Source organism: Phaenicophaeus curvirostris, chromosome 3, assembly GCF_032191515.1.
Source record: "Phaenicophaeus curvirostris isolate KB17595 chromosome 3, BPBGC_Pcur_1.0, whole genome shotgun sequence".
Taxonomy (NCBI): Eukaryota; Metazoa; Chordata; class Aves; order Cuculiformes; family Cuculidae; genus Phaenicophaeus; species Phaenicophaeus curvirostris.
In genome coordinates, this window is record NC_091394.1 from 93,492,758 (window position 1) to 93,516,574 (window position 23,817).

At 42.5% G+C, this 23,817-nt stretch overlaps 1 protein-coding gene across 1 annotated transcript in view; it reads right to left on the reverse strand.

Annotated features, from left to right (window-relative positions):
• Positions 1-5,353: 5,353 nt before the first annotated feature.
• Positions 5,354-23,817, reverse strand: part of COL22A1 (collagen type XXII alpha 1 chain) — a 234,289-nt gene continuing 215,825 nt past the window's right edge. The window contains exons 53-65 of the mRNA XM_069854706.1: positions 23,552-23,605; positions 22,910-22,954; positions 21,910-21,963; positions 20,868-20,921; positions 18,968-19,021; positions 13,517-13,588; positions 11,520-11,555; positions 11,211-11,255; positions 10,735-10,914; positions 8,128-8,194; positions 6,961-7,143; positions 6,516-6,593; positions 5,354-5,577 (exon numbers count right to left, since the gene is read on the reverse strand). Coding sequence (XP_069710807.1) covers positions 5,390-5,577; positions 6,516-6,593; positions 6,961-7,143; positions 8,128-8,194; positions 10,735-10,914; positions 11,211-11,255; positions 11,520-11,555; positions 13,517-13,588; positions 18,968-19,021; positions 20,868-20,921; positions 21,910-21,963; positions 22,910-22,954; positions 23,552-23,605 — 1,110 coding nt within the window. The 3' untranslated portion in view covers positions 5,354-5,389. The remainder of the gene's footprint in view (positions 5,578-6,515; positions 6,594-6,960; positions 7,144-8,127; positions 8,195-10,734; positions 10,915-11,210; positions 11,256-11,519; positions 11,556-13,516; positions 13,589-18,967; positions 19,022-20,867; positions 20,922-21,909; positions 21,964-22,909; positions 22,955-23,551; positions 23,606-23,817) is intronic.

The window sequence follows — 23,817 nt, forward strand, 5'->3', positions numbered from 1 at the left end:
TAATATCCCTCTGTCAAATTGTTCCCTTGTCCTTTCTACATAAGGTTCCTGATCCAAAATGTAAAATAACAGGGAAGAGCCCTTATTTTCATCATGTGATCCCCCTATACACCAAGCAGGATACTCTCAGATCAAACACCAAAAGGAATATTGTCAGCATCAATATTTTTGAGTCAAGATATGCAAGGTATTCATAAATTAGCCCTTGCAGCAAAAACCTGCTTTGTAAAGTAACTCAGAAAAACAGTATTCTGTTCATGTGTTTGTGCTTTTCTAATCAGCTGTTCTCATTTCACAAGGCAGAAGACAAAAATCTATGTTTGTGACTTAAGGCTAAGCAGGCTTTGTTTTCTTAATTCAGCTTCACCATTTACAAAGGTGTTGAAAGGAAAGTCCAGATTCTGATGAATGCTTATTACCCAAAGGACCTCAGAGAGCTGCTGAAATTGGGATGTAGGAGGCAGAAGGGTGGCTGATACAGACACTTTCCCCCAAGCAGTGCTGGCTCTGCAGACACAGTAACAAAGAGGACTTCTCAAAGTCTCTGACGGATGCTCACCCTTATGCAAGGCTGCAGATCAGGGGCAGACCCTGCCTTCTTGCCCAGACTTGCTCTGTACTTGTACTGCTCTTCCTCCCTGTGCCGTTAAGCAGCAACCTTTACCCTCATCAGCACTGGACTGCAGCTTATGGAGGCTGAAAGGTGTAGTAGTTGATTTTTTTCAGTCCGTGCATTTACTGTGGACTCAGTGTAGTAATTTTAAGAAAATTTTCTTGTTATCCCCTGGTACAAGAACAGTACAGGTTCAAGCTGTAACCTTATCCCTCTCCCTCTGAGTTTTCTGGCTGCTAGTCACATAGCAACCAACATCTCATTACCTGCAACACGTATATCCCCTCACCAACTCAGTGGGAAAGTGAGTTAGTAATGAGGATGATAAAGACAGCTACCAGAAGATTTCTATTTTTTTCATGAAGACCTAGTCAACGTAGTTAACACAGCCCAGAGCACTTCAGCTGACTACTTTAGGATGAAATTAATCACTCTCTGGATCCTGCAGATCACATTAGAGCCACCAAAGTGCAGGTGCCATGGCCTGACTCTGCATCCCACTGTGAGAGACTGAGGTCTCTCACAGGTTCAGGGTTCAGGTCCCTAGACAGAAACATCTTACATCATTTGATGTGCTATATAATCTCTCTTAGGTTCACCCACAGAAGATCTGAAAGGACTCCCCTAGGTCCTACATCATATCTGCCAGTTCCCTGTCAGTGTCTCTGGTGTCCAAGATATTCTCAGATGGTGATACCCAGCCATGCCTAGGTATCATGTCCTACTCCAGAAGGTGCTAAAATGCAATGTATAGCAGGGCAGAGCTTGGCTAGTTTCCGCATTAAAACACTGAGCCATCAGTAAAGTCCATTTTCCTTTTTTTTTTTTTTTTAAATAGCAATTTGAAAGCCATGTTTGTCTCCTGACCAGTTTTGTGGTCAGAGCACAGAGCATGGGCTTAACTGCTGCAGCTGCTATTGTTTCTCCAGAAAAAAAATACCATATTAATTTGATTTAGTCCTGAACAGAGTAGTTTTGCTTTGATTACATATCTCCAAATAAATGTGAAGAATAGAGTTCAGCCTTACGCAGTTTAATTATCCCATATTAACAACAGAAAGTGGTAAAAGGACAGCTTACAGAAACAGCATCACAAGGCTGTGCTGAAAAGAGTCACTCACAAGTGGCAAAGATGGAAAATAATCCATTTCCTGCCACGGCTTCAAGGAAGCAGCTAATTCAAAACAGTTTAGAAAACAATTATAAATTGTTAAATAATTTAACACACAAAAATATTTTCCCCAAATGATCCAATTGGTTTGGAGTTTAGTCTATTTATTTGGCAGGCAAAAAATTTAATGGAATAATGGTCTTTTGGCTATAATTGCAATAATTTACACACTTGATTAAAAAAAAAAGAACAACCCACAACGATGTCATAAACCCCATATGTCATTAGCACATTTTTGATATGTAAATAATACACTGACTGCCTTTCTAATGCAATTTTTATAGCAATATATCATCTCTTGCCACAAGACCAGCCAAATAAAATCCAACAAAAATATCAGTGAATTCCTGATTTTAAACCTTAGACTCATTGAGCAGATTTTATGGTGATGTACCAACCACTATTTTGCAGAGACAGGAACACTGAAATGCAAGAAAGATAGAACTCCCTTATTCAGTAGTCGTTAGGGGAATGGCTGTCACTACAGTCTCTGTCCTACCAGCCACCTTCTGACTGCATGGTCACCTTGCAAGATGCTGGACAGATAATACAAGTCTGCTGGTCACCTTCCAGCACACATCGTCACCTGCTCAGGCAAAGAGGCATCTGCATTTTCTGGAGGGCAGCTTCTGACCATGCCTGGGGTTGTACTTGTAGGTTTATTCTCTGCCCAGATGGCAGACCTAATTTTGAAAGTAATCACAGGCCACCTTTCCAAAGACTGTAAATATGCATGAACAGAATAAGGCAAAAGCTGTTGCAGCTTTTGGTGTTGAGCTTGCAGAGAACAAATCCTGCAAATACACTCTTAGTTCTTACCTTTTATTACAGGAGACTTTTTAGGTACATTCACATAGGACTTGCTTCTGTAAGAGGTGGCAGCTATAGAAATCTCCCTTTGATGAATATACCCATAGAAACTGGGTGCCTGTAAACACAGGTCTTGATCTGCACCTGCAGCATGTCTCGTACTTCTCTCACTAGCGACAGATAGGCACTTGGTAAACACCATTTAACTGGATGAAGAGAAAATGAGATTTAAGATAAAGCAGGGAAATGGCACCCACTGAATTCAGGACACAGAGACAGCCTGGGTTTCTCCAGGAACAAAAAGAACAAGATAACCATATGCTAGGGAATATGCTGGAGTAAAGGGAATTAGGCCACATCCCGTTTTCCAGGTCATGAAGTTGCAGAGCTGTAGTCTATGCCGCACCCAGGCAGATATTTCAATTGCTGTTAAAGATACAGCTGTGTCCCTCACGTTCCTAACACAGACTCTTGGCAATGGCTCCAGAAGACATTAATGGGAAAAAAGTTATACAAAAACCCCCTCTAGATCTCCCTCAACTAGATATCACTGCACAATTCTATGGGGGTGAAAGACCTTGAAATCTGTTTAACAGAACTTCGTTATGCAACTGCCCTTCAAGGGCAGTTACACAGTGTATGGGAGTGTAAAAAGCCTATGCCACGCATAGCACATGCACACACACATGATGAGAGATGATCTACAGAGGCTGAGGAGTCACCACCATGACAGGAGTTAAATTAATAGGACCCAGTTAACATGACTGACCTTCATAAAAACTGCTTATTTATACTACAGTTCTTCAAAACAACGGCTTGTGTCACGTTGGGAGGTATCCAATTCTACCTCACCACTGCAGTGAAGAAATCTCAGATTGGACTAAGAAAAATTGGCCAGTTAAATCCAATGTGATCAACAGGCTTGCTGAATACTGAAATAAAGCAAGCTGACCTAAGATGTAGTATGGCAACAGATATACCACTGGGAGTTACTTAAAAGCGGTAAGCTTTTCACTTCATGATATTTTCACTTTTATTGGCCTTTCTATAGCAAGAAACACAGTAAAATCAAATAAAAGAGTTTATTTGCACAGAAAACAGCAAAAAAATAGCACCAATGAGAGCTACACAGTAAAGACTTTGTTTAACCCTGGCACATGAACATGTTATTCAATCTCATTTTCAGTAAAGCAGAGGTAAATTTTATCTGCAACCCAGTAACGAAAAGTTTCCAGGCTGGTAAATACTTATCTCTGGGTTTTAGCTTCATGGTCTGATTCCAGAGTGGTTATAGACAGCTGTGATTTCTGCTTGGCTTAGCCAGCTTGGAAGCACCATGCCATATGGTGAACATTCCAGCGGGGCAGGGTGCCTCATTTCTGACTCCAAAAGACCTGATGAGATTTTCAAACACATTCACCACTTAGTGCTTGTGTCAGGTTCTTTACTCCAACCTCTCAAGACAAACTGCTTTGTGCAGAAGAGTTTTGAAAATGCAGCTGCTTTGCCGGCTAGCACATCTGTCCTAGGCCTGACCACCTCTCAGATTTGTAATTTTGTGGGTGGGATTGTCTTAAATGGAGGGTTAAACTCACAAATTACTTATTGTGACAGTCTTTTCAGACTCCATCTGCTATTTATTTTCCAGTTACATTCTTAGGTTGATATTGGCAATTAGCTGGGAGGGGAAAAAGGCCAAGTGTCTGACTTTTCACTTTTACCTTCAAACATAACTTCCTCCAGGTTTGTGAACACCTCTTTGCTCTGACCCCTCATAGACCAACCTACATCTTCTCACCTACTTTCTAAAACACAACCTTGCCAAGTTATTACCATACTACATCATCCAAAGCAGTGTAGTTGGGTCACACTTGTCTTCCTGAAGACGACTTTCTGTTCTCTGGATGATGTTTGGGTGAAGCAGTGGAAGGGAGCTCTGTGTGTACTGACAATGAAAACAGAATTTGGCAGCTCTGACTGAATGAAGGACAGTATTGTGGCTTTTGGCAGAGGCAACTCCCAGATAGCAGGAAGATAAATTCCATCTGGCAGGTCCAAACCTTCTGAGTACTGAAGTTCTTGCACAGGGATCAATGAGGAGGTTTAGATCATCTTAGTGGTCTCTTGAGGCCCTTCTGCGAGATCCCACATGGTCCCATAAAAAGTAGCTGCTATAGCATACAGATTCACTTTTGGGCAGAAGAACATTAAATTTAAGAAGGATCTTCTGGAAAATACACATTGGCTGTTCATAACTGTCTGTCCGTTATGAGCTGAATGTACTGAAGACCTCTTCCCCAGCTTTGGCATAGCTTTGCCTTCCTCCCCTCCAAGTGGATGGCAGACAGCACCAACAATCCTGCAATCAGCCTACATCTCACACTTAATGTCCCAGGTTGAACACTGCAGGATTTTACTTCAGTTTCAAGGATGAGGGGTAAAGCTTTTGAAGGAATTATTCAGATAAGAGAAAAAAAATTCGGCATTGGAATGGTTCTGCATAAATAGCTACAAATGCATTGACATTAAGTGCTCTTCAAAAGAAGGAAAACCACTTATTTTTAATATTTTAATATGCCCTGATGTTAGAGAAAACAAAAACAAATTCACATATCACATCAAAGATAATAATAATAATATTAATTATAATTCATAAAAATAATCTGACCGACCGGCAGCATTTGTTGGCTTTAGAAGGCCTCCCATGAAAGAAACAGAGTTGAAGGCATCTGAGAGCTCTTGGCAGGGATGATAATTCAAGTTTTAAAAACAAGTCTGCGGATCTGCCCTGCATGCTAAGGCCCTTTGACATTAGCAGGTCTGGCAGCCAGGCTTGCATAGTAAGCACACTGAGTGGGATCACACTGTCCAGTGGCTCCTGGAGGTCCCTGCGGACCCATGGGACCACGCACCCCAGCTTCACCTTGAGGACCGGGTGGTCCTGGCATCCCATCTTTGGCATAGCCAGGCTCCCCTGGGAGGCCTAAAATAAAAACAAAATGTCCTTGGTAAGCAATCCTCCCCAGGATGCAGTATTTAGCAGTGTTACTTCACAGGAGATGGCTTTGCTGCCAAACTGAAATGCAGGCATCATTTTCCACAGGTTTGGGTCTGGCTGGCTTGTATCTACAAGGATGTGGCAAGTGTCGCTTGTCTGAATGAAAGATTTCCACCCCCTGTGGCATCCTTGGGCTGCAGAACTCTGCTTTGTTCTTCCTCTATTACCACACTGAAGCTGTACAGCTGCATGAGCTAACTAATGACATATAGTCCTCAAAGAGAGGAAGTGAGGATGGGAAAGTGCCAGTTTGAGGAGGTAACTCATTTGTACAACGCGTAGTGGGTCCTTTGTTATTTTAAGGCAATGCAGGGCCCGTATACAAAATGAAGCCCATAGAGCTATGAAATTTTCCCATAGTTTCCTTCCCCAACAAAGCAGGGTGAAGGTAACACTGATGAATGGCTCCTAATTTCAAATTAGGAAAGAATACATATTTGCTACTTCTTTGTCAGTAAAGATAAAGAACAAGCTATATGCCTAATGCATAGCTGTTGGATATGACCTTTTATAACATCTGAATCTATCTGGATCTCTGAGTTCAGCTTGGTCACAAGATTCTAGCAAGGGCAGTTAAAATATTGTTTTATGTATCTAGTAATTAAAGCTTCACTTTGAATTCATCCCAAAGGTCAGCTAACTTACGTCTTACTGAGATGGATCATTATACTTGTCAATCAGGCTAAGGAAACAAACTGTCCAGATATGATGCTAGCGATTTATTTCTTCCCTTTAGACCACTTTCTACAGAAATTGTGTATGCTATATTTTTGTTATCATGATTGCCTACCTAATAGGGTAGAGATGTGTCTTCCTGACATTTCTGAGTGATATGTTTTGTGAGGTGTTCTGATTAAACATACCTGGAATTCCTGGAGGACCTATTTCCCCTCGCTGGCCAATGCCAGTATCTCCTTTCTCACCCTTTGCTCCTCTTTCTCCTGCCGAAAGAGAAAGAAAAATAATGACCTAATAAGCTTGGTCTACAGAACTAAAGAATATTACCATATATCTTCCATCCACACCAAAGCAAATACATGTGAAAAAAAATAGTTCCTAATCCTGGCCAGTATGCTGAGTTGAGAAGTTAAGTGTGAATGAAGGTTCATTCCCCTCCAGTTCTGGAGAGAGGCAGAGAACACTAGCAATTGCTGGTCATATTCACCACCTCTGGTTTGAAAGACAGAGGCTGCTACTAACACATGCATTTTGAGAATCACTTAGATGCCACTAACAGGAGAGGTGGATGCCAAAGTATGGTGGACACATCCCTTTATTGGACTTACTGAGCACTACAATTTCACTCACCTTTGGGACCAATTGGTCCAGGTGGCCCTTCAGACCCAGTCTGTCCAGGCCGGCCAGGCTCTCCTGGAGGGCCAGTTCTTCCTGGGAGTCCTTCCTTCCCAGGGGGACCAGGAGGTCCTGGTCTGCCATGGGATGCTTTCACATGTGCAGGCCGTATCTGACCCAAGAGATATTCTAACTTTGCTGGAAGAGAGGGACATGGCTTTGTTAGACTGGAAAGTCAGTGCTCCAGGCTATGGAAAGCCATATCTAGTGGCTCAGTATTGTAACAGATCTATTTTTCAGGGCTATCTATTTGTTGTCCCCATGCAATCCTTTCCCATAAGCCATGGTGGTGCTTATCTTACCCTCTCTAAATTATTTAAATCTCTTTTCTTTGTATTTTTAAACTTCTCCTACATTTCATATTTAATCCTATGCTTCTTGTCCACCAAGGATGTGAAATGTCCCTTTCCACAGCTGTGCAGCTGGTGGATGTTTGTCAAACTGGAATCATTGCTGCTTAGCAAAGAAGAGCCTGTTTCCAATTTGCTACATGGACCAAGTTGCTACATGGCTGCTCTGTAGGGAGAAAGCTTACTTTTCTTTTTCTGGGCTGTTAGACCTAAGGAATAAGCCACAGTACCTGTCTCTGGCTGTGAAGTCAGAAACTGTAACTAAGGCAGCTCCCTGTATCAGAATATTCTTCAGTTTGCATTACAGACACCTCACTTGCCACTTCCAGATTCAGAGCCTGAGCAACCTACAGAGCTCTTAAGACAGACTCAGCATCACAAAATCATCTTACAGTATGGAGGTAGAAGGGTTTTCTGTCTTCTCTTCACTGATTCAAAATCTTGAATGGTTTCAGACTAGCATGGAACTTGAAGTCTGAGAGTGTATAAATAAAATCCCTCAAATAAATCAGCCCATTGAATCTTTAGCCCCAGGAAAATGCCCATAGCTATGTCTCAGCTGCTCCAAGAGCTGTGTGGGAAGAAGTACTACAGCTTAGCATCTCACTGTATATAAGGTGACTAGTGGTCTGCAATACAGGTACTTTGAGAGAAGCAGCAGTTTTCCATAAGCAGGAGAGGTTCAGGTGCCTGTTAGACCACCACAGCTATGGAAATTATCTTTCATAATCTCATATATATATCTGATGGCTTCTCCAAGCTGATTACTTACTGTCTAGCTGCTTGGCTAACTCCTCTTGGATGAGCCTTCTCAAAGTCTCTAGAGATGGGGGCTCCCCCTAGAAAATGATAAACACAGTAATAACAAGACATAGTAATCACAGCCAAGGAGGCACAAGTGAAACCCTCCACAAACGGTTTATCGGGCATAAGCAGGGAGCCTGGTCAGAGGTATAGTTAGTACACTATCCCTGCCTCCCTGCTAGAGAAAATCTTCCTGCTATACACTCATACAAGAAGCAGCAGGAACCCAATTAGGAGACCTCCTCTGCTCTAACAGGCCATAAAGGAGAGCCTACCTCCTCCCTCAGTACTGCATGTTTCCTTGCAGACAGAATTATTTATGTTCCCAGGGTAATTAAGGTGTGCATATAGACTCATACTGGATGAATTGCCTGCAGACAGGCCCTACCTCTGGGGAACAGAAGCCAGTTAACACAGATAATATCTATTTTTCCAAGCAAGTATAATGCTCTGCCAGATATCAAGTTTTTAAAGAGAGACAGAAGATGGGACTGCCCGACCTTGGTCCCCTACCCAGCCCTCAAGAAATAGTATCCTTCATCTCATGTCCAAAGGCTTTTGTGCAACGTTATTGAACAATTTTAATAGCTGTCAAACTCAAAGTTATGTGAATAACAACTCTGGGTGATCCAACTAAAAAATAGGGGAAGTTATTTTGGTAAGCTGCAAGGGGATTGTTTTAGGTTGTGTCTCTCCAAGAAAAAAATAGAAAAAATTCTTTTAGAGTAACCAGACTCTTATCTTTGCATAAACTCAAAAGAAAAATTTTATCTATCTTTATAAAAGAAAACATTTTGAACTATCAAGATCAAATGTTTTCCTCCGCAAATCACAAAGTGAGACCTTTCACTTCAAATACACTTTTCTATTTTTAGGTAAGATTATTCTTTGAATTTCTGACGATTTTGAAAATACTTCAGGCCAACCTAAAAGCTACATTTTTTTGTGAATGAGCTGTGTGCGTGAAAGTGTTGCTTTTCCCCTCAGACACATCATTTTGACATACAAGAATGCAGTCTGTGTCCTCCGTGAAGTAATTCTGCATTAAAATATGTAGATCTTATTAAATAGGTAAGAGACGTTTCAATTTTAACCAATAATATTGCTGAGAAGTACAGGGTTGGTCTGTTTGCTGCCTTCTTCCCAACAAAAATTTTGCATGAGAAAAATTAGTGTTTGTTGATGACAAAAGAAACGATTTTGTTATTAAGTACTAAACATTTGTTATAGCTCTTAGTGAGAATTCCAGTAAATAAATACAATTGTGGAAGATACTTTGAAGGCTTACAAATGATCTTTTCATATATTAACCCTTAGTTGCATTAAGCCTCTATAATAATCATGGGATATCATCAAATCTGTACATTGTTGAGACACAGAAAGAAATACTTTATCTAAAATTTAGCCAGCTTTTAAATCAGAGATTTTTGCACTGTTTATTCCCCACTGAGTTAATCTCACATTCATGCTCAGGATGTGCATAGCAGCTTCACTAGTGCTGATGTTTTTTCTCATTCTTCTCCATACATTACCCTCAAGCATTCTCAGTAGCAAGATTGTTTCCCATTGGGGAAAGAGAAAAAAAAAAGTAATATTAAACAAAAATAGTATTTCATGAATTCTGATGAGCTAACTTCAGGATTTCCAGAAATAGAACAGTGACCTTTCCACCTCTTGCCATTTTGTCTCTTATGACAACCAGCAGCAGAGGAAGGTGTAAGACCTCCATATGAAATGCTATGCATTAACACCCTTACAGAAAGCAATTTTTTCAGACTCTAGATCTATGGCTATAGTCACAGAATTATAGAATCATTAGGTTGGAAAAGACCTTAGAGATCATCAACTCCAAACGTACCTGTCTACTATTAAATCATGTCCCCAGCCACCTCATCTACCCACCTTCTAATTACCTCCAGGGATGGGTCTTAACCACCTACCTGGGTAGCCTGTTCCAGTGCTTGATAACCCATTTTGTGAAGAAATTTTTCTAATCTCCAATCTAAACTTCCCCTGATGCAGCTTGTCCTATCACCACTTGTGAGAAGAGACCAACACCCACTTCTCTGTAACCTCCTTTTAGGTATTTGTAGAGAGGAATAAGTTTTCTCCTCAGCCTCCTCTTCTCCAAGCTAAACAACCCCAGTTCTCTCAGCCACTACTCTTAAGACTTGTTCTCCAGACCCTTGACCAGTTTCGTCACTCTTCTCTGGACACACTCCAGGACCTCAATGTCTTTCTTACAGTGAGGGACTCAAAACTGAACACAGTGTTTGAGGTGTGTCATATTACCTGATTTAGGCTTTTAGGATTATAATGTGTCAGGGACTGACTATATTTCTGCATTGCTCGGCTCTCCTTATGTTCAACCCAACCACACCTGAACACATCCCTGAGATTTACTATAACTCTCATTTTTATGTATCACGATATATTGATGCTGCCTCCTCATTACAATACACACTTCCTCTGGTTTCTATCATCAGCCTTATGGGAATCTTAGGTATGTTTCTCATCACACACTGTGACAGTGAAATTACTGTACAAAGCCCTTCTCTGGCAGTCTTGGTCTTACCCTTGGTCCTGGAAACCCTGGCTGTCCTGGGGGACCAGGAGGTCCAACTTGCCCAGTGTCTCCTGGGGGTCCATGAGGTCCCATCAATCCTGGATGACCTTTGTGACCAGGTATCCCAGGATCACCTGGGGGACCTTTTTCTCCTTGAGGGCCTTTTTCGCCTTTGATGCCAGGCTCTCCCTAAGTGAAAAAAAAGCATTACCACCACAAAATAAGTGGCAAACTTCTCATTTCCAAGCACAGCAGAAAATGAACAGCTGAGCTGGCAAAGTTACTGAATACAACATCTGGTGCATTAAGAATGATCCACAAATTATTACTGTCAGAAAATGATTAAAGAAAGGGCTGGGAGAGTGGGAAGCACAACAGATCTCAACAGGCCACGCTTCATTCTTGAATGACCTCTTCCCCCAGCCCCTAACTCAAAATAGCTCTATTTAGTTCAGCATAATGACTTATAATATTCTCTAACTTACCCTCTCTCCTTTAGAGCCAATTCCACCTGGTTTCCCTGGTGCTCCCTGCAACAAAATAAGGATAATCATGAAAGAGGTATCCATACTGTCAATAAACAACTAAGCACATAACTTTGCAATGATTCTTATAACCTGGGAAAAATGCATTTCCCTGTCAGTCCCATAGATTCCTGAGGCCTCCCGTTTTGCTTTCAAATATCAACAATTCAAGAAAAACATCGGTTTGTGGCTACCCAGGTAGCATCCTTGATATCTTCTTTTCCCGCAAGACACCAGCCCTCCTTTGAAACAACCAGGAATTTAACTTACCTCTTTTCCAGGAGGACCTTTCTCTCCCGATTCTCCCTGAGAGATACAGAGAGCGAATTTAGCAACACACTGCAAGGAGTTGGAAGAAAGACCCTACCTAATAACAACAAGCATTGCTTTCTGTATAGAGCCCAAGTTTTCTGCTACACAGCAGCAGGTTTGGATGATTTATCCTCATTCTACTGTAACAGGTCATTACTGAAAACACACATCCTACTATTTAAAAAGCATTTTTGAGTAAATCTATGTATCATTTAAATGTTTGTAAATAAAAGGAAATAATTTCTACCAAACCAGTTGAAAGCATTCAAAGTGTGTTCTGGCTGTCAATACATTTAACTTCTTTTTCTTACAAAAGTTTCACAAAGCTTTGTACGCTTTACTTGGGCTGGTTTAGTTTTATCACTGCCAGTGTTATGGCCACAACAGTCTAAAGATATAAAGGAAATATATTTTGTAAGTAGTGGTACTATTTTGTATTACACCAGATGAGATAATGGATATGGAGCCAATGATAAATCACGTTTGAGCTTGAAAGCCTGCCTGTGTTTCAGAACTATATCTCATAGAATCAGAATGGTTTGGGCTGAAACGGACAGTTAGAGGTCATCTACTCTAGTCCCCAATATATTTCACCAAGAGAGTGGTGAGACACTGGAATAGATTGCCTGAGGAAGCTGTGGATCCCCCATCCCTGGAAGTGTTCAAGGCTAGATTGGATGGGACCTTGGGCAGCCTGATCTAGTGGGATGTCCCTGCCCATGGCAGAGAGGTTGGAACTAGATGATCTTTAAGGTCCCTTTCAACCCAAGCTATTCTATCATTCTACGATTCTACCAAATAAACCCAAATTAAACAAACACCCAATCAGGACTTTTTTTATACCCTGCATTTATGATGTGATAATTAGGCAATACAATCTTTGCATTTTAGTGAAAATAAAGTCACTGCAGTCCTGAAGTGCAATGATAAAGCAAAGCAAACATTTAATTAGTCATTACTAAAACTCTGCCTGCTTTCCCATATCATGAATTGAAAGATTCATCTTTATAGTCCATTTACAACCCCCACACATGATCATATCTATAATGTCTGCATGCAGGTGGTAGTTTTCCCATAATGTGGCAACACATATAGCAGCATCCACAGTGCTAGCACACATCCGTGTGTGCATGAGCGATGCAGATAATCACAGATGTGTGATGACATCAGCTCCAAGTTAGGTAGCATCAGAATCCCCCATGTATTCCTTAGGGCCAATTCAGTTTTAAATGGCCACCACATTTGCTGGTTTAAATTAATTTTCCAGAGAAATATTTCTTTCTCCTCTTATCATCATGAAACTCCCTTTCCAATCATAAAAGGGAAAAAAGAAATAAAGAATTATCCTGTGGAGAATTCAGCTCTTCTATATTCATACAAAAGCCTTTTAAATCTCATTTTAAGTCACAACAGAGCTATAAACAAAAATATTTACCTAACATTCATCTTTTCCATCCTTCCAGTGAAACGCAATATATTTCACTTGCCTTGGAAGATATTGGATTTCAAAGCTGTGACATTTTCAGGCCTATAGGTATTATTTTAGAGCACTTTGGGAGATACATTAATGTTTTAATTGTAACGCACTTCTGTTGCTAGTAATAAAGGAATTTTCCTTGGAACAGCAAATATCAGAAAAATCTATATTCTTATCAGCACTTAAACATTTAGCCTGTCTGGCGTTCATGCAGAGATATAGTCTGAGTAATTTAAGTACCCCATACCCACACTAAGAAGACTATTGAACTAACCTGATTAATGCTTATATTATCAGAACTGATTGATGGCTACCAGCTCAGTAAATGAGATTATGGATGTTTGTCCATAAGAAAAATGCTATTTTTGCAATCCAGTCTCCTTCAGAAGTAAAGAATATCTCTTTTGGATCAGTCAGATCAGTCCAACATTTACAAGTAGGTAATAAGTGGGTTTAATCCACCCCCAGACATACTTACAGGTGGTCCTCGAGGTCCTATGAAGCCAGGGATTCCCGGGCTGCCATTTTCTCCTTTATTTCCTTTAGGACCCTTAGGATAGAAATGATACAGACACTAGCAGTCCCTTCTCTAACATCTCCTCCAGAGCATGCATTTACAGATGCATAGTAACTGGGAAATTTCACTGTAGCAGGACTCCCAAAATTGATAAGGAAAGGAAGAACAAAGTCATTTAGGAAAACAGATTGCAAACACCATGCTTGCATTATTTAGCTATGTGGGGTCTCTGTGAAAAGATGAAAAGGAAGTGACAATTATGGAAGTGACAGGAGGTATGTTCAGTGGCTATTCTGGCAGTGCAAGGTTTATCAGGTGCTGTTGTAGTGGAAACACTGTGATAGGCAATGACAGGGAAACAGTGCAGATGGTCATACTGCTCAAACCTGAGAATACAATCAACAAACAGATACTGAGTTACTCTTTTGCTTTTATTTCCAGGTTCAATTTTTTTAAAAAACCTGTCTTTTACCTATCGCTGCCAAAATTCTGCCAAACCATCACTTTGCTTTTTTATACCGATCAGCGTGGTTTAAACAGCAGCTCATGGTACAGGGCCTTTTCATGTACATTTTTGACTTTTTTTTTTTACTATTATTTTAACCTTTTCTTTCACAATTTGGTCCATGCCTCCTAATTCAGAACATATCCCTTTTTCTTAGAGTAAGACTTGTCGTCATTTTAAGCCCATCTTGTGGAGAGTGAGCACCAGTGAACCCAACAGGAACAAAGCACACAGTTTTTGAGTGTGCAGTCGGCCCTTGAGATTTCAGGGGCTGGGCTGCATTGCTGTGTGCTGGCTTACACATAAGCATGGTGAATTGGGATGGGCGCTGTCAATCAACAGAGGCAAAAGGAGAAGGCTCCTGGCAGGTTTTACTTTATCATAGAATCATAGAATCATAGAATAACCAGGTTGGAAGAGACCCACCGGATCATCGAATCCAACCATTCCTATCAAACACTAAACCATGCCCCTTAGCACCTCATCCACCCGTCCCTTAAACACCTCCAGGGAAGGGGACTCAATCACCTCCCTGGGCAGCCTGTTCCAATGCCCTATGACCCCTTCTGTGAAGAATTTTTTCCTAATGTCCAGCCTAAACCTCCCCTGGCGGAGCTTGAGGCCATTCCCTCTTGTCCTGGCCCCTGTCACTTGGAAGAAGAGGCCAGCACCCTCCTCTCTACAACGTCCTTTCAGGTAGTTGTAGAGAGCAATGAGGTCTCCCCTCAGCCTCCTCTTCTCCAGGCTAAACAACCCCAGCTCTCTCAGCCGCTCCTCGTAAGACCTGCTCTCCAGCCCCTTCACCAGCTTTGTTGCTCTTCTCTGGGCTCGCTCCAGAGCCTCAACATCCTTCTTGTGGTGAGGGGCCCAGAACTGAACACAGGATTCGAGGAGCGGTCTCACCAGTGCTGAGTACAGAGGGAGAATAACCTCCCTGGACCTGCTGGTCACGCCGTTTCTGATACGAACCAAGATGCCATTGGCCTTCTTGGCCACCTGGGCACACTGCTGGCTCACGTTCAGTCACTGTCAACCAACACCCCCAGGTCCCTCTCCTCCAGGCAGCTTTCTAGACAGACTTCTCCTAGTCTGTAGCACTGCATAGGGTTGTTGTGCCCCAAGTGCAGGACCCGGCACTTGGCCTTGTTAAACCTCATGCCATTGGACTCTGCCCAGCAGTCCAGCCTGTTCAGATCCCTTTGCAGACCCTCCCTACCCACCAGCAGATCGACATTTCCACCCAGCTTAGTGTCGTCCGCAAAATAATAATTATATTTATAATTTATACTTTATATTTATAATTTTAAAAATATAATAAAAATATAATTAAAATATAATATTTATACTTTATATTTATAATTTATACTTTATAATTACAAGTCAGCCATGGGGAAGGAGGAAAAAGAAAACCTTATTGCCATGATAACTTTTCTCACTTCTCCTTTTGTTCAAACTAGAAATATAATATACTGGCTTGTCACATCACATTGTGAAGGAAATTAGTGTATTCCCAGATAGAGGTGGAAATAACTAGACTCATGTATAGCACAAGGAAATACTTCCCATAATAACCTTTATGAAAGGGAGAAGATTCATTTTAATGACATAGAAGCACACTGATGAGATGACTGTCTGTTCTGCTGACCAACACTGTCTCATTGTTTCTCCTTTCTCATCCATCTGACTTTATCCTTTTTCAATCTCTCAAGTTATTTTTGGACTGTAAATCCTCTGTAGGGGAGCTGCTGAAACCCCGTGTTTGTCCAGAAAGCTGCCTGGTGAGTCCCTGGGTCATTAGCTGACTGTCTAGGTAATGTGATAACATGATGATTATTAAAAGGAAGGGAAGTGAGATTGTGTAGGGAAAAAATCAGAAGGGCTAAGGCTCAGCTAGAAATTGGATTGGCCAAGTCAGTGAAAGATAACAAAAAATCTTTCTACAAATATATAAATAATAAAAGGCGGACTAGGGAGACCATACAGTCCCTATTGGACACAGAAGGGACAACAGTAACAGGGGATGAGGAAAAGGCTGAGGTACTTAATGCCTTCTTTGCCTCAGTCTTTAGTCGTAAGGAGGGTCGTTCCGTCTGTGTACAAACCCAGGAGCTAGAGGAGCATAATGAGGCTCCCGTGATCCAAGAGGAGGTGGTCAGAGCCTTGCTAGCCCGACTGGACAGTCACAAGTCTATGGGGCCGGACGGGATTCACCCTAGGGTACTGAAGGAGCTGGCGGATGTGCTGGCCAAACCCCTTTCCATCATCTTCCAACAGTCCTGGAAGACTGGGGAAGTCCCACTGGACTGGAGGCTGGCTGATGTTGTGCCCATCTACAAAAAGGGCCGCAGGGAGGACCCAGGAAACTACAGGCCTGTCAGTCTGACCTCAGTGCCAGGGAAAGTCATGGAACAGGTGATCTTGAGTGCTATCATGAAGCACATGCAAGAGAACCGGGTGATCAGGCCCAGTCAACATGGGTTCACAAAAGGCAGGTCTTGCCAGACTAACCTGATCGCCTTCTATGACAAAGTGACCCGGCTACTGGATGAGGGAAAGGCTGTGGATGTGGTCTTCCTGGACTTCAGCAAAGCCTTTGACACAGTTTCTCACAGCGTTCTGCTTGAGAAACTGTCAGCCTCTGGGCTGGACAGGCACACACTCTCCTGGGTGGAAAACTGGTTGGATGGCTGGGCCCAGAGAGTGGTGGTAAATGGTGTGAAATCCAGCTGGAGGCCAGTGACAAGTGGGGTTCCCCAGGGCTCAGTGCTGGGTCCAGCCCTGTTCAATGTCTTCATCAATGATCTGGATGAAGGCATCGAGTGCACCCTGAGCAAGTTTGCGGACGACACTAAGCTGGGTGGAAGTGTCGATCTGCTGGAGGGTCGGGAGGCTCTGCAAAGGGATCTGAACAGGCTGGACCGCTGGGCAGAGTCCAACGGCATGAGGTTTAACAAGGCCAAATGCCGGGTCCTGCACTTGGGGCACAACAACCCTATGCAGTGCTACAGACTGGGAGAAGTCTGTCTAGAAAGCTGCCTGGAGGAGAGGGACCTGGGGGTGTTGGTTGACAGCCGACTGAATATGAGCCAGCAGTGTGCCCAGGTGGCCAAGAAGGCCAATGGCATCTTGGCTTGTATCAGAAACGGCGTGACCAGCAGGTCCAGGGAGGTTATCCTCCCTCTGTACTCGGCACTGGTGAGACCGCTCCTCGAATCCTGTGTTCAGTTCTGGGCCCCTCACCACAAGAAGGATGTTGAGGCTCTGGAGAGAGTCCAGAGAAGAGCAACAAAGCTGGTGAAAGGGCTGGAGAGCAGGCCTTATGAGGAGCGGCTGAGAGAGCTGGGGTTGTTTAGCCTGGAGAAGAGGAGGCTGAGGGGTGACCTCATTGCTCTCTACAACTACCTGAAAGGACGTTGTAGAGAGGAGGGTGCTGGCCTCTTCTCCCAAGTGACAGGGGACAGGACAAGAGGGAATGGCTTCAAGCTCCGCCAGGGGAGGTTTAGGCTAGACGTTAGGAAAAAATTCTTTACAGAAAGGGTCATTGGGCACTGGAACAGGCTGCCCAGGGAGGTGGTTGAGTCACCTTCCCTGGAGGTGTTTAAGGCACGGGTGGACGAGGTGCTGAGGGATATGGTTTAGTGTTTGGTAGGAACGGTTGGACTCGGTGATCCGGTGGGTCTCTTCCAACCTGGTTATTCTGTGATTCTGTGAAAAAATAACCCCTATATGGCATTCAGAGGTCATCCCAAAGGCACAGTGGCCTGGTGAAGACCCAGAAAGCTGAAAAGCAGTAACATGAACAGGGAACAGTGGTGGGTGTGATGAGAGGAAGAAATGAAGGTTGAAAAGACAACAGTGGTGATCCATAGGATGAGAAGCAATGGCAGTGGCCCTAGGAAGGTCAGAAGTAGTTACATTAAGGAGAAAAAAAGCAGCAGTACTAGTTCTTGTCTGCAGAAAGGCTGCAAGACTGCACCACTCCTATGCCACCTATAATCTGTGAGTTATTCCCTCCCCATGCAGAAAGCTGCTGTTTGCTTCACTGAGAGCACTCAGGAGGAGACTTCTCTGCAGCAAAGCTGTACTTACTCAGGCCACACGTCTGTGGTAAGGCTAAGGTTTCTTTACTGAATGGGCTACAAAGAATGCAGTCCTACTGCAATTTTTCAGATTCTCCTGTTATGCTTGTGTTTCTACCCAAATCTAACAGCCAAGCAAGCTGTAATGTCTAGGTGGACAAAGAGAGGGAAGAGTCCTGCCTTGCAACAAATAGTATTGAACACAAAGGTACATTTGCATGGATTTGCTGAATCCTGAACAATTATCAGCAGCAGAAGATAGAGAAAGAAAAAATAAACAAACCAAACTCCTCTCTCTCCTCCTTACAGCTCTTCATTACCATGCTGTTCTTTCACACAGGATGGCCCTGGGGAGTTCATTCTGCTACATGATCTTGGTTTAATGCCCACTGTCTGCTCTTTCCCCAAGTGCCTGGGGAGGATTTTTCTGCTGCTGCTATTCCTCAGTGGCAGTCTGCCAACTCCCTGAGGCACTCTCTTTCCTTGTGACAACTCTCTGCTGGCGGCATGGTTTCTGCTCTGCAAAATTAAATTTACTAGTGAAGATGAGGCATGCCAATCTTTTTTCTATACCAGGTAATCAATCATTTCCTTTTTCTGTGAACACTTTGCTGGGAAAAAATAATGACCGAGCTAGCAGCTTAATTCCAAGAACACAGCCAAATACCCTTAGATGTTGTGGCCAGCCGGTGATTTTCAGATCACTGATCCTCAGATACAGCAACTTCAGGGATAGTAAACAGCTACACATAATCCACTCTGCCCATACTTCATCAGTCACCTCTCCTTGACATAACTGCTTGTTGCATTTCTCTTTGTGGTACTTACTGGGTTACCTGCTGGGCCAGGTTCTCCTGCAGATCCTGGCAATCCATTCTTGCCCTAGGTCAAAAGGAAAGAAGATTAGTGAAATAACATATACTATAACTAAAAATATCCACCCTACACCAGCAGGGATTTCTTTAGCATGGTCCAAACTCCTCTCTCGGCTGAATGCAGAGTAAGGTTCTCTTATTTCCAGTTGATCCCATAACTTCTTCATCCCTGATTTGGTTGACCCCAAATCCCCTGGTTTGAAGAGGACCAAACCAGTGATCCTTTTCCTCCTTTTCTTCACTCTTATCCCTGTCACAAGCAGCATCCTCCAGGATGGATAAAGCCACCTACTATAGTTGCTCCAAGTCACCAGGGTTCAGACAAGCCTCTTTAGTCCATGTTTGAAGCACCTCTTGGCAACTCCATGATCAATGTGGAAGTGCTCTGCACTAGCTGACAGATACTTCCAGATCACTCCACACCTTCCTGTGTTATAAAACTTTCTCCCTACAGTAACTGAGGTAGGTCCTGCAAATCACTGGCTACCATCCTTTTCTCAAGGCTGTCATCTGGATTGGTGTCCAGAGGCCAGGCATCTATTTTTTTCAATAAATCAGACTTTCCCCTTCCTGGGGAATGTATAGAGAAACTTGTTCTAAAGCCTTGAGACATTTGATACTTGCCTGACACCAGACAACTCCTATGCTGTCTAAAGTTTGTTGAGATGAAATTCTACACCTTGTTCCTCTGTCCTCCTAACTCACCATGAAGAGATGTTTTTCCCCACACTGCAGATGACTATATAGACCAGCCCTTTTATTGGCAATATTCAAAACCCTGATGCACACTCCTTATTCTAATATGTTAATATTAAGAAGAAACAAAGCAGAGAAAGAACAAGAGAAACTAATACTTTGCCCTCCAACATACAAAACCTCAAGTGTTTCTTTGACAGAGAGGAATATGGCCTGGAGTTACGATAATTTCTGTCCCCTCAAATTTTTATTCATTGATAGAGTTGTGCAGGGGCATGGCACATTAGTGAGCGATGCCTGCAGTACAGGAATAATGAGATAAATTACAAGGTAGACATAAGAGCTCTCCATATGTTCCTGCAGTCTAATTTAAACCCCTACCCTCCCAGCTCAGAGGGACCTGCCGCTCCAGCTCCTGGCATTGCTAGCTGAATCAGCATTTTGCCTTGATTACAGAACATGTTGTAGAATCTGTTTCACTAGCAGGTTTTCAGAGAAGGAAAAGAAATCACTCATTGCAACATATTAAAAATGTGCCTAGGTTCAGCAACAGAGACCTGCATTCGAACTTGGAAAGGGTTGATTTTTAAGAGAGAAATGAAAAACCCATGAAATTAATAAATATAATTTCTCAGCTATCCCAAATGACATTCCCTGAAATGTCAACTAAATTGCCATTTCCCCACTGAAGTTGTAATAAAACTTTAGAGGGGTTCAATTAAACAAATCTTTTATTAAAATTATGCACTTTTTGTCAAAAAAATTACAGAGAACATGACAAAAATTTATAATATCACAACTGGACCCCATATACCTCAAACTGCACATTCATAATCATTGCCTGATTTTGAAAACTGAGGCCATGTGAGAAGCAAATGAGATACCAGAGGTAGGCGTGGAATATGATCACTTCTGACATTGCAGTTAGGCAGAATCCATTTAACTGTTCATTCCACTGAGTAAGCAACCATCGCTCCATTGCACTATCATAAGTCTTTATCAGTTTCTAGCAATATTGTTATGATTTATCTTTATCAAAGACTTAAGTCTTAAGACTTGCTTAAGACTATTCTTCCAATCCAGAGTTCTAGACTGTGAGATATTCCCGCTCTACACAACGTGCCTCCAGAAATGGCTTGCAAGGATAGGAAACTTACTGGCTGCCCTCTGAGTCCTCGAGGCCCCTGTGGTCCTATGGGACCTGTATCACCCTGAAAAGATGACAAGTATTCTGGTGAGAGAGAAAGAACTGGAGGCAAGAAAACAAACATTTTAAAATGTTCCTACTAAATTATGCTGTTCATGTATTAGAGGGAAAAAGCATTAAAATGCTACTACACCCTTGCAGTATGTATGAGGAAGACCAGCCTTCTGAATTGTAAACATCTGTCACTAAATGTGGTCTGATTACCGGCAGAAATCATTATTATCAGGTTATCTTAAAGCTGCGTTTCTCAGGGACTGAGTTTCTCCAGTATTTCTCAAGAACTGACTGCTTTGTTTTCTCTTGAGACAGGTTTAAGATCTCCTTCTATCTTCTCTAAGGAGTTTCCTAAGGTCTATCTTCCATTTTGCTATGTAGGGTACTATTTACAGCACAACAGTTTTTCAGTGATATAAGGGGTTGCAAATGAGAAACCACCTTCCCAAGTCCCGTGGCAATGGCACATCAGCCGCTTGGTACATTGCTTGGCAGCTGCTGAAGGATACCATGTCAGATGCAGTCTCCCAGGACTTAGTTACGTGACTGCATTTGACATGTATAATGTCAGAGGACCTGGTTTGTACCATTTCTCTTTCCTCTGAGCAACGGCATCTTATTCCATAAGCATTTCATAAATTTCAGTGGAGCTATGCACGCAGTAAGGTGCAGCCTTTGCAGAGGAAGCGTGACAGAACCTGGCCCAGTGGGACCTACAGAATGAAGTACTGCTTGGAGAGAGGTGGCATAAAGCAGGTCCATGGCTACACAGCATAGCCTGGGATTCAAACAATGCAGCTTTATCTGTTTTTCCAAAGATATAGCTGACATTTAAGTGTCAGCAGTGGTAAAGGCCCTCAAAATCTTTGTTACTGTAACGATCTTTGCACAAATCGTTCTCTGTGCACTGCTGCACCATGTATTGCTCTTTCTGCATCTGCTTTAGGTTAAGGTCACTGTAAATTAAAATCTTCATTTGCACAAAACAGTACACTTACATCTTTCCCTGGTGGCCCCTCACGACCAGCAGGACCTGTCGCACCTGGCTCCCCCTGCAATTCAGCAAAAAGAAAAAGAGTTATCAGCTCAAGGTCAAAGACAGACAAGTAACACAACTATAAGTGGTGCAGAGTTTCTGCAATACTGGACTGCGCTCAGTGAAAACTTTTTAAAGCCAACAAGAGCCTGGTACATCATATATGACATGGAGCTTATAAAAATTACTGAGAATTATCTTCTGTAAGTGATACAAAAGGCAGCGTAACACTTTCCAGCAGAATATTTGCTACTGCTAGTAGAGTCAACCAATCTATTCATGATACAGAAACTACCATAATGAAAAAGAGATGAGGAACCCCAGCACTGGATTTTTCAGCTAAGCTCGTGCAAGCAAAGCATTTCTTTTCTTTGTAAAATGATAGAATTAGGCAGAAGAACATTCAGTTTTGTATTCCACTTTCTGCTTTTCCCAGAAGCTTTTTGAACTGCATTTCTCAGAACTGAGAGGAAACCAACATTTCATGCAGGACTTGAGTTTTGGCTTTTATTATCCAGAGACTACTAAATTAAATGGCTAGAGACATTTCTGTTCTCATTTCTGGAAGTTCTGTCATTCAACTTTCTTTGCAGTCCTTAGGAATTTTTGGAGAACATCTGATAACTGTCCAACAAGTGGAACAGGGTTCTTCAACTTGTACGTCAGTATTTGTACCAGAAGGATGGGGTATTGAAGCATCCTTGAAACTTTCTTACAAAGGGCTATATCAAAGGGAGTATCAGAGGGCTCAGCTCTACCAGCTGCCTCACCTTACCTGGAAGCAGAACTTCCTTAGTGGGAATGAAGACAGCTGCTGTGATTTTATATCATGGATGTGGCCCACGGAGTCGTGGTTGAAAATAATCATGTTAAACACAGACCTGTCCTTGCTTTTACCTATCACCTCAGAAAGGTCAACTTCAATTCATACAATCTTCCTCCACGTTGTACATGTTACTCACCCTGGGACCTTGGGGACCTGTGTCTCCTCTCTGTCCTTTGAAACCCTACAGAAGAGAATTAAATCAATAATTAGCCATTAACCTGATGCATGAAACACTAAGAAAACTCCAGCTTGAATGTATACTGTATACTTCCCAATTTTGGCTAAGATTACTGGGGACAGGTCAGCACAGAGCTTTCATGTCCCAGGGAGCAATTAGAAAGGGCCACATCACAGGAGAAGCTTTCCATACCTCCTTAGGCTGCAAGACCAAGACTGTAGCATGTGTATTCCTGGTGTGACCAGCCAACAGATCATTTAACCCTAAATTTCATTGTCACCACCCTTTCAGATGGCATGTTAACAGCACAAGGGCTACAGCTATCACCATGCCTTCTGATAGAAGGGGTGTCATGAGATTATGTCCTTTAACTTCCAGGTGAGGAACCTACTCTTCTCCAAGCATGAAGGATTTGGAAATGCCTTAGTTGGATTTTTGTTGACTACCTATTTATTTAGTCATAATGTCATGACTATATCCTGTCAGGACAGCTCTTTGGTTACATATATGCATCAGTTAAGGATCTCATCTGCCCAATAAAAGCTTCCCAGCTACAGTATGGTAGAGTGACTGGATTGAATCCTTCAGAGCAGTACCTACCGGGAAGCCTCTAGCACCATCCTGTCCTGGGAGTCCTGGTTCTCCAGGCTTTCCCTATGGGAAATAATCATGTTCATGTTAGTGAGAGTCTCAGGTCCCTCTGCTGTTGAAAACTCTTCCCATTCCTGTCCCTTAGATGTAACAGCACTGAGAAATGTGACCACCCAGGGCTTCTCAAACAACATTGGAGTCTGATTGAGGAAGAACAGTAGTGACAGACGTTCCCATACATACCTCCCTGCACTGTATGAACACTGCCTTTGAGG